Source organism: Pelmatolapia mariae, linkage group LG15 (assembly GCF_036321145.2).
Source record: "Pelmatolapia mariae isolate MD_Pm_ZW linkage group LG15, Pm_UMD_F_2, whole genome shotgun sequence".
NCBI lineage: Eukaryota > Metazoa > Chordata > Actinopteri > Cichliformes > Cichlidae > Pelmatolapia > Pelmatolapia mariae.
This window is the reverse complement of record NC_086240.1, coordinates 16,254,506-16,265,599: the sequence shown is the minus strand read 5'-3', so window position 1 is coordinate 16,265,599 and position 11,094 is coordinate 16,254,506. Positions and strand designations below refer to the sequence as shown.

Below are 11,094 nucleotides of genomic sequence, written 5' to 3'. Positions count from 1 at the left end.
ATGTCATACCTAAATATTTTTGGAGTAATGGTAAAAAACAAACAAACAAATAAACAAAAAAACGTGAATAACATGAGCTATGTAAAAAGTTACAAAATAATGTATTTTATACACTGCCCATGTTGAATATAAATAAACGCGTAGAGAAAGTAAAGTGGAGAGGGTAAACAATGCTGATTTGTGTCTAGGGTTTCTTATCCTTGTTTTTCCTCTTTTTTCCTTTTTTATAGAAACACAAAAGCGGAAATATCTGTAAACAGGAGTCATTTTTCTTCGCTTCAGTTCAGAGGAGGAAGGAGAAAAGTATTTTCCCCGCCCTTTCCGGGTACAGCAGCCAATGGCAGCGTAGCTTCCTACTGTACTTCCTTAGCTGCTAAAGCATGGCGGTCAAAAACAACGTGTGGAAGTCACAGTAATCAACAGCATAGCAATCCGTTGCATTATATTAATGTTCAAGAGTAACAACAGCAATGCTCGTTGGATAGGACGTTAGCTCTCTGATGCAGGTAGCTGTTAACATCGGTACGGCGGATAAACAATTTTCTCCAGAACAGTCTGAGAAAACTTAAAACTGGTGGGTAAGTCAGAAGAAAACAGACCGTTTCTTTGTTTTTTTGTGGAAAAAATGTTCATTTCTTGATATCTTAAAAAGTAAAGTTGTAGTTTGTCGGTGGCCTCTAAATAAGCCGTTGTGAAGAAAGCTAGTGAGTTAGCATCAAATACAGCTGCAAAGAATAGCTCGAAGACTGTAATAACACTGGTATATCCCATGTGTAGATGTCCAAAGTTTTATCAATTGCACATTGCCAACTCTAGTATAAAGTGAGCAATTATATTATGAAAGTTTTTGGAGCGGTCTTGCTCTAATACACATCATTGAACTATTGGCAAGCACACCTGTTTAAATGCAGTACTGTGTAAATATTTGAGCCTCTACTAAGTATTGAATACTTTTATTTTGTCATTTACCTTCTCAGGAAGTGTAGTACACAGACACAAGTAAAGTCTTAAAGTGAGTGTTTTTGTCTTTAAAACAGCAGTAATGCTTCTATGTGCTCATACCCAACGTTTTTAAGCTACTGGGTAGGTTGTTCCAAACATTTCTACAGTGGATTCAAGCTGCCTGATTTGATCTTGTGTCTGTATGCAAGCCCAGATTGACTGTTTTTTTTTTCTTTCAAAAATGACTCTGGCAATATACAGTGCTCAACAAATTTATTAGGGTTTATGCCACAGCCACCCTAAATGATATTTATTTTCTGATTAAGATGTCAAATTACAGTTATTTACTACTTTTGTTTACTTCCTAACCAGAAGAAAATAGCTCAGCTCAACTTTGTTGTTATTTGACTAATAAATAACAAAGGTACTTTTTAGTTTAAACAAGTTTTTGATAATTTCTAACATTTTTTTCTCATTTTTTATGACATAAATTAATTAAGCACTGCATGTTTGGAGTAATTATCATGCTGCACAATAAATTTGGGAGCCATCAGATACCTTCTTGTATGTGGATGAGAATCCAAAGTATCTAAGATTTTTGCATAATATGGTTTGGTTTAGTGTTGTGGGGGCAAAATACTAACCCCAAGTTGCTCTCCGATGCATCCATCAGAGTATGAATGCGTGTGAAGTTTAGATAGAAAGCACTTACAGGGAAAGACCATAGAAAAAGTGCTTGTGTGAATGTGTGAATGAGGCAAGTTGTGTAAAGCATTTTGAGTGCTCAGATAGAGTAGTAGTGCTATGTAAGAACCAGTTCATTTACCATTTACCATTTTGATAGACAATTTTTAGTGCAGTGCATATCTTTAAATAAGTTTTCATGAAACAGTGACACTAATGGTGCCTGTTTTTGATTGCTTTGTCTTATATAATAATACGTACCTTTTAAAAAGGAAGAAAAATACATTTATGTATTTGTTACTAATTTTCTTCTTGCAGATGAGCCGGTTAAAGTATCCTGACTGAGTCTAACTGCTGTGCTGATTATGGATGACTTAGAAAGAGAGCTGGAGCCTCACATTGACTTAGAGAATGACTCTGATTCCTCAGAGGACAACTCTTCAAAAGGAGAGAAGAAATCAAAGTTCCCTCTGGTTAAACCCATTTATGGAGGTGGGTTGTACAGAATTTCCATAAATAAATTTTTCTGTTAGACAGCAGAGGACATATTAGATGCAAGACTTATTGCTCACTGATCAATGTATGGTACACTGTTTGCTGGCTTCTGCACAGTCCTGGATTTTACATTATAGAAAAGTTTTGTCAGAGGTAATTAAGAAATCATTTCTTCACTTTAATGTGAAATAAAAATGTTTTATTTCTTTATTAAAACAAATTTAAAAGGTATCAAAAATTTTTCTATCAGCCTCACAAATCCAATGTTGTCTGAGGTTTGGAACTCATACCTTTCATCTTCAGATCAGACTCAACAGAATGGGTTTCGCCGGACCACCAGCATGTGTCGGGAGCGCATCAGAGAAGCCATGCTGCACCACAGATGGGAGGAGGCAGCAGAATATATGGTGTACTACCCCCAAATTTTAGAAGACAGAAATCTTTTCACAGCGCAGCCATCTAAGGAGGTAGATTTTATAATTCCTTTGGTCATATATCCATTCATATGGACGTATAAGCCACATAATTGCACACAGTTGTACACCACAGCATGAATGAAATATTTGGTTTCCCTCCCAGGCTGTAAAAGAGGAATTACTTCCATAAAGGCCCTAAACTTAATAGTTTTACAGTTGTTTAGTTAAAGTGCAGGAGTACAAGATGTAGAATTAATGAAGACTGAATGAACACTGCATTCATTTTCATCCTTGACATTAATGCTCTCTTTGAAATTTCAGTTTATTTGGAGAACTGTCACTGAAATCTTTCACCATCATCCCAACTCAACAATGGAAGATTACAACATCATCTATGAGCGAATGAAGCATTCGGGATTTAGACATTACCTTATGGTACTTCAACTAATAAAAGTGCCTGCAGTGCAGTTTTCATGTGAATCTGCATATTTTTTTTCTTATGAGGTGTTGTCATTTTGTGTTTCTAGATTTCTCTGGAACATTCCTTCCACCTCCTCCTCCACCACCAGATTGAAGATGCAAAGCGGCATCTTGCTAGTGCTGAGAGTTGGAGGCACGGGAAAGAGACAGCAGCTCAGATTCAGAATATTAAACTGATCCAGGCCTACAGGGGCCTGCTGGATTATATCATCTGGTGTGACAAAAAGTCGACACGCTCCAGCAGCGGTAAGGCAACGCAGCATAACAGCCCAGAACATGCATTATTTAGGTTTCTCAGTAACGGGCGTATTTTAGGCTCGTGTGAAGTCACACTGCCACCTACAGGTCAGACATGGGAACTGCATGTTTGACAGAGCAATTCAAATTCATTATGTTGGGGAAAAATGTGTTTGTGTGTGAAAACCTGTCTATCTGGGCTCACATCTTTAAAGTTTGGCGCTCTTTTTTTCAGATTATTATGAATCTGATTCCAATCAAACCATGCAAAACTACTTCAGGCAAGCGTCAGTGAATCTTGAGGAGATTTTGAAAAATCCAGGCGTCTGGGATTGTTTTATACTGAGATATGTTGAGGTAAACACTCATTCCTTCCTTCCCTTCATCCGTTCATTTTTTTTCCTGCTTATCCAATTCAGGATCACAGGGGCGCTGAAGCCTATCACAGGTGTCATAGGACAAGAGTGTGCTACACCCTGGACAGACCGCCACCCTAACACAGAGAAACAGACAAACAATAACGTTCACATCTATGGCTAATTTAGAAACACCAATGAACCTAATGTGAGAGGAAGCTTGATTACCTGAATTGAATTCACACAGGCATCGGGAAACCCCCCCCAGAAATTCCACACATTCGAAACCAGCTCCAAACTACAACAGCTCACGTATATATATTTAAAAAAAGCAGATTGCTGTGTTTAAATTTTAAAGTTTGGATCATCATTATGAGACACTCATTATGGGACTGGTATTTCCAAGCTCCACCCAGACTGTGGAATGCACTTCCTCTATTTTTATAGTGTCTGGACTCGGTGGAGACCTTCAAAGAGCAGCTAAAGACCTTTTTATTTTAATTAGACCAGGGTTTTTATGATGTATTTATGATTTGTTTTCGTTACCTCTCTTGTGAAACACTTTGTGACATCTGTCTGTGAAAAGTGCTATATATATAAACTTTTACTTTCTTACTTACTGAAGAAGCTTCTCGGATGAGAGGTGAAACGTCTTCAAGCAACTTAAAGAAGTCCAGACGCTTTTTTCCCCAAGCTCCTTAGACTACGAATACCTGGATGACTGAGAACCTCCACAGACATACTTACTTACTAAACACACGGTGAAATATGAGCGTTTATGGATGCTACTAGCATCAATGGTTGACCAGCTTTGCGTTTTCTTACAAAATAAGCTGTAAGGCATTCTTTGGTGGACGTTAGGTGGACTCTGACATGCTAACATAACATCCATAACAAGACGGATCAAGGACATTGTGGGGAAATCTGGAGCTACAGTTGAAAAACAAAGCAGACAATTTTGACTTTTTCTCCTTGGCTCTGGACCAGAGCTTTGATATCAGTGACATAGGCCAGTTACTCCTCTTTACATGGGATAAAAAAAGAGTTTAAGATTACGGAGGAGCTGGCAGCACTGCACTCAGTGAAACCAGGGAGAGATTTGTTCACTGACGTAACCACATGGTTGGATAGACAATGGATAGGTCTCCAAACCTGAGAGAAAAAATGTTGGTATTCTGAAGTGGATACAAGATAAAGTGTTTGAATTACACCTGTGAGTGGAATTGGTACTTTTCCAGTGTGTTATACAGCAGGAAGTATTTTATAATTCAGTGCTAAAAATTAACCATGTTGTAACTAAAATAGTTAAAACGTACTCAGGGAAGAGCAGTGAACCAGAGACCGTTTGTTGCATATTTGGAGGAACAGTAGACTGTGGTGACTGAGACTACCACTTGGTTGTCAGGTGGCTCAGCCTGGGCAAAGTGCTAAAGAGTTCAGGAGAAATTAAAGAGTTTTGTAAAAAGAAAAGAAAGGACTTTACAGAGCTCTCAGATACAAATGGACGGCAGATCTAACATTTGCTGTTGACGTGACTTTACTTTGCATTTTAACCTCATACACTGAACTTGCCTTTAATTCACTTGTTCAAAGTCATAACAGACTAGATTTCTCTCACTGAAAGAGAAAAAAGAACTGAAAAATTGCAGATGAGTAATTAAACAACAAACACAACATCAATGGCACCTTGTATAAAGTTGAAAGTCTTTGAAATGTTGCATAGAAATGCGCATTTTGTTTACAGCTGTTTTTTTTAGTAATGTTGCTTAAACGTTAATAAAACGTTGGTGTTTTTTCACGACCTAATTCTATCATCTGCTTTTATCAGTAGCAGTTTATAAAGAGATCAGATTAATGCAGTAAGACATAGCCTCTTTCTGTTTGTCACATGTTGCCCTGTTTATAGGTTTGTTGTTGTTTAGTGGAAGGAAAATACTAGTACTGATCACATGACTGTTGTTTCATTTTTTTGGCAGATGCTCGAGTTTTATGAGCGTCACAAGGAGGCTCTGCAAGTCCTGAATGACTATGCGTATGACAGCAATTTCCCACCCAATCCCAATGCGCATGTCTACCTCTACCAGTATTTAAAGTGCCAAGGTGCTTCGGAGAAGAGACTGATGAAAGTGTTGAAGGTAAAGCTGCATATGAAACTCACTGAACAATTTACTGTTTCAGTCAGTGCTTTAAAGATGTCTCAAAAAATGAAATTTTAAAGTAGAATCTAGGTGTTCAAATGGTATTAATGATTAATATTTTATAGTTTGTGTATTTGGAGGTTGAAAGAGGGGACATTGTACGCTTTTAAAACTAAATTGGATACAGTGTGTCTTCTCATTTTTGTCCACATAGCTTTAAATCTAATAACAGCCAATTTAAAACCTTATTCAGTGTGAAGTTTAACAGGGTTGTTTTGCTGTAGGTCCTCCATGCATTGGTCCCCAGCCACGAGTTGATGCTGGAGTATAGCTCTCTCCTGCTTCAGTCAGGTAAAAGGGAATTAAATATGGATTTAAATGTCTACCATTGGCCAAATAAAGTTCAGTCTTGCTGCAAAATTGATGATAAGCAGAATTAAAATCTGTCAAAGTAAATGTATAGAAAAGTTATTTACTGCTAGCTGTTCTCTGTTTTGACAGTACTAAATAGGTAATGTTAATTCCTTTGTTTGATTTCTCCAAGGTTAGAGCCGTGTCTCTAAATCATGCTTTCTCTCATGTAATAAAAAAATATATGATTTTTGCTCTTTAAGAGAAACAAAGTGACACCACGAAAGCTTTGGGAGTTGTCCTGGAAATGCTGGCCTTCAATTGCTGGGGGAGCAACCTGGAAGTGTGGATCCGTTTAAAGGCAGTGATCCAAAAGCTTCAAAATCAGTATGTGTGGTTTTTTTAAGTTATATTTTTAATTCAGCTTGAAACAGATCATACTTTATTATTGTTTCTTACTGTTATGTAATGTTAACAGAGTAGACTGGGAGAACATTGTCTGTGAAAAGATGGCTGAAAGAAAAGACTGGTGGCTTGCGCTGCACTTCACGAGCTTCCATGCCACGAAAGACTCAAAGGAGAACCCCGAGCTTTTTGAAGTGAAAGCTTCGCTGACAAAAATCCTTTGCCCAGGTTGGTTTCTGTTCATTTTAGTGGAATTAATTCTGAAAATGATATCTTGACATAGAAAGGATCTCATGACTAATTAGTCATTTTTATAATTTAATTGCAATTTTTAAAGGAAAAATGAAAAAAGCAATCTTGCTCAGTTTTCTAAAACGTTAATATTTTCTGCTTTTGTTAGTTTACTGCGATAGTGACTTAAATAGTTTAGAGTTTTGGATTGCCAGGTAGTTGTGCGAATAATTACTGGCAAATGTTGAGTATAATAGTAACAAAAAATGACAAAATGTTTTGGTGCAAAATGAGATTGTCAAGCATGCCAACACTGTCACAATAATCTGCTATAGATGTTGCAATAGGACAAAGTCAGTGTACTATCACTCTGCTAGCCCCCCCCCCCCCCCCCTATGTTTTATGTAGAACAGCAGCAACTTTGTCATGTTTTACTGCAAAAAGTCTCCCATTGCCCCTAAAAGCTCACAGTAAAAGCTGTACATTTACTCTCTGTCTTCTTGTATTTTGTGTATTTTCTTTTCACAGACCGGCCACTGAAGTACAGTGTGAATGGCTCACAGGTGAAGGGCAAAGCTGAGACAAAGAAAAGAAAAGGAAGATATTAAGGCTCAATTTTGTTAAATGTTAACTAAAGGTCCTCCAGCAGGCTGACGTTCCCAAAATCGTGAGCAAATTGTGCCTAGATTTACTTTCTCCACTGTGTGGAGCTCTCGTTCTGCATTTTTGCAGTGGGTATCTGGAGGGTATGATCACCTAATTTTGAAAAGTGTACCTCTGACTGTTAGTGTTCATGTCCGATTTATGTTTTCTATGAACATTTTCTTATTCTGACCTCAGCGAATCTTTGAGTGTTAAATTCATAAGCATTAGTAGTGTATGTATGTTGCACAGAGCTCGAAGGAGTTTCTCTCTGACAGCTTTGTTGACGTGTCAGAAGACCCATCATCACAAACCTTTGAGCAGCGTGTTGTGAGGACGTTTAAGGAAGACAGACTCGCTGGCAGGTGGTTGCTGCTACAAGCTTCCGTTTTTTAGTCGTTTAATGCAAAAGTGCCTTGAGTTTGCTTATAATTGACTTGTGTTTATATTTACACCCATACAACGAATTCATCCACGTCAACCTTTTCATATCAAAAGACTCCACTTAAACTCCTAGTGCTTCATTTTTTCTATTCTCTGTCTATAAAGATAAATACTTCTGTTCCTATGAATCTAGTATCAGGGCATGTTTCTGGCCTTCAAATACTGGCGTTGCTCTTGACTCCTTTGCACTGAACCATGAAATAAACTCTTGCATTCAGCAGCATGCCAATTTAATAAGTGAAAGTGTTTGTAATGATTCTGTTTCGGCTTGCCACAGTGTTGGCCATGCAGCAGCTCAGTCAGCCGTACTGTATATGTGTGTTGCTTTGCAGTCATTACATAAACCAGAGCCCAAAGCACTTGCCTAACCACAGGAGCAGCTGCAGAACGGATCTGGGAATACGTAAGACATGTTGTTCGAAAATTCAAAACTCGGGCTGTAGCAAGGAGAATCAAGTCAGCAAATGGTCACTTATTTGGTCTCTGTCCTGTTTGTGACCTCTTTAAAGCTTTTTTCCCCCCCAGTGTTTTTTAAATTTTTTTTAATCTACGCAGATGTTCACAGCTGAAGCAGTCATTTTTCTGCCTTGGAGATGCTCTGTAGGGACTTTGGTTGAAGGTTAAAAGGGCAGTTTTCTTTTTTTTTGTCCAGGGATTGAATTGTTCCCCAACAAATCATTTTTCTCATCTGTTCTCATGCACCTGGTCTCTTCTGACTTTAATTTCTCCTTAAATCTTAGCAGCTGGAGCAGTCCCAACTTAGGGATCATCTAGAGTAAGAAACAGAAAGCATCCTTATGACCAATTCATAAGCAGCTGCGAGAGTCTGAGGCAGGTTGTCCCGACTGTTCAAAACACTGTTGTTAAAACCTGCAGCTTTGCTCCCTGCACTGTCTCTGTGTGCTTTGCCAAGACAGGAAGCTCAGTACAGATAAAACCATCATCAAAATATTGTCATTTTATTGTGATGTGTTACACCAGCATATAAACAGTGTGGATGATTATTTTATGGATGAAGTATCCAAGAGGAAATTCCTGTTTAAGGCTAAATCAACCACTTAAATCCCACACCTGGTGCTTTGAGGTGCTTAATAAGGATGCACTGGCCCAGTACTGATATACAAAATAATAATTTGGCTGATCCAATGCAATTTATTTTATTTTCTTATAGTATGTATTCCTCTTCCCCCTGGAAAAAAAGTCAATGTTTATTATAATAATAACTGAATGTAAAACTCTCCATGCCCTATTCTTTTTTTAACATTTACCAAAAACAATTTATGTAACCACAACATTTCCACCACCTTCAGTAAATGGCATATTTACTGATATTTACTTATTTTACAGTAACTTAAACACAAGTTTGTTTTTTTTTACACATTCTCACATTTTATTCTAGAAGCTTGTACATTTTGCAACATTTTTACCATCATAAATAAAGCTGATATCGATGTTCAGATGCTATACCCATAAATCTGTAGTTCTTGCAAAACATCACATATTTCCAAGAATGCAGTCCTCATTATCCAGTGTGATGAATATGCAGGGTGATGAGGTCAAGGCGCCAAGTAGCTCTAGACTGAGATTTCTAATACAGTGAAGTGGTTGTACCAGGTGGCTGATTTCTGTCTTTACTTGTAATCAGGCCTGAAAACAAACACACTGATTATTATTCTTTGAAACGCTGGAGGGGAGTTCATGTTCTTTTCCAACTTCTTTTCCCAGTCATTTCAACGAAATTTGAATGATCCTTCAAGCAACAGTAGATACATTAATGTTAAACAGTCTGAAATATCACAGAATTATGCCCGCTGATCACTAGATATTTGGACATTTTCTGGTATAAATCCGTTCGGTCAGTCGTAGCTTTAAAAAAAAATTACTTCAGAATTTTGTTGAACAGTATTTGTTTCTAGCTCTGTATAGATTTGAATTTAGCCTAATTTCAAGCAATCACCAATTCACCTTCATCCACTGAGCAATGTTCTGTTGATTGGAGGCCTAACAGACATCTAAATGGTACAGACACTCAGCTGTGTACGAAATGCAACTTAAACATTAATTCCACCTAGCTTGTGAAAGAGAAAAGCTTATAGTATGAATTGCTCCCTAATCAAGTAATGTATGATGATTTTTTGTGGGGAATTTCAAAAATGATAACTAATAGGGAAGTAATGCAACTGGATTAGCAACAATGTGACATGTGAGTACTTAGAACCCTCTCAGCAGTGCTCTGACTAACTTGCAGAGGTTCCAAGGAAGCTTTGTTAACAATGAATTACAGTAACCCCAATGTGATGAAATAAAAGCATGAAAAACAATTTCTAGATCAGAGCATGGCAATGGCAATATTCATTAAATGATAAAAATAAGAGCAAACCAGAGGTTTTAATGTGAGTATCCTAAGTGAAAACTGAGTTAAAAGTTACCTGTAGGTTCCTGATAGAAGATATAGCAAAAGTGGCAAGGGAACCTGGAGTTTCCAATACCTTAGGCACAAATCTGTGAGAGGCACAAACAAGGATATCTATTTTTTTCTGAAGTTGTAAAAAATAGTTATCCATCAAACTTTTAAAAGTGTCCAAGCACCATCGCAAGATCCGAAGCTCAGAAATATCCATCCACTGTCTTCCACATATTCTCAGGGTCGTGGGGGAGCTGGTGCCTATCCCAGCTATCATAGGGTGGCTGCTTAGAAATATCTTAAAACTAAACGGAATATGTTCAAACTGAATGTCCCCAGCATAGCAGTGCATAGCAGTTCTTAAAAATGTCAAAAATGTCCTGAAGAGGGAGCAGATATAAACAGCAGAAAAAGTAGAGGACCAAGAACAGAACCTTGTGGAACACCATAGGCAAGCGGACGAGGACTTGAACTTACAAGCAGCAATAGAAAAGTAACAAAGTTTTTTATAGGTAAGATACTTTAATTTTCCAATACTGGTGTTAATGTAGACTTCAGCTTTATTTAAGCCAAATAACATCATGTAAACCAGTGTTAATTTCGTTGACTAATAATTTTTGTCATATTTTTCATCAATTGCATTTTCTTTTTTTCCAGTGAAAACAAGATGATAACTAAATAAAAACGAATGCATGAGTACAAAAACTATGATGAAAGGTACTGACACTTTCGTCAACTAATAAAAATTAAATGAAAACATTCTGGAGAGACGATCCAATCAGAACCAATTAGGTTGGTTAGGTAGGTAGAAAGGCGGGACAAGCTCGGAAGTCCTCCAGTTAGAAGCAATCTGTCTGCGGTAAGGTTAG

The 11,094-nt window shown here is 37.5% G+C and overlaps 1 protein-coding gene across 2 annotated transcripts; it reads left to right on the top strand.

The window, feature by feature from the left end:
• Positions 1-376: 376 nt before the first annotated feature.
• Positions 377-9,055, top strand: taf1a (TATA box binding protein (TBP)-associated factor, RNA polymerase I, A). Of its 2 annotated transcripts, none has more exons than XM_063495498.1 (11): positions 377-574; positions 1,945-2,118; positions 2,425-2,588; positions 2,859-2,972; positions 3,065-3,263; positions 3,490-3,611; positions 5,587-5,745; positions 6,033-6,099; positions 6,363-6,486; positions 6,578-6,732; positions 7,264-9,055. In XM_063495498.1, the coding sequence occupies exons 2-11, from the start codon at positions 1,992-1,994 to the stop codon at positions 7,341-7,343; spliced, it is 1,311 nt and encodes a 436-aa protein (XP_063351568.1). In that variant the 5' UTR covers positions 377-574; positions 1,945-1,991; the 3' UTR covers positions 7,344-9,055. The 2 variants fall into 2 exon arrangements, with proteins under 2 accessions (XP_063351568.1, XP_063351569.1); XM_063495499.1 differs by having other exon boundaries at positions 377-578.
• The last annotated feature ends 2,039 nt before the right edge of the window (positions 9,056-11,094 follow it).

Excerpts from the sequence above, each read along its gene's own strand:
- taf1a (XM_063495498.1), top strand. The coding sequence starts at position 1,992 with ATGGATGACTTAGAAAGAGAGCTGGAGCCTCACATTGACTTAGAGAAT. Across the intron at positions 2,589-2,858 it reads CAGCGCAGCCATCTAAGGAG|TTTATTTGGAGAACTGTCAC; the intron begins GTAGATTTTATA and ends TTGAAATTTCAG. Across the intron at positions 3,612-5,586 it reads TTATACTGAGATATGTTGAG|ATGCTCGAGTTTTATGAGCG; the intron begins GTAAACACTCAT and ends TTTTTTTGGCAG.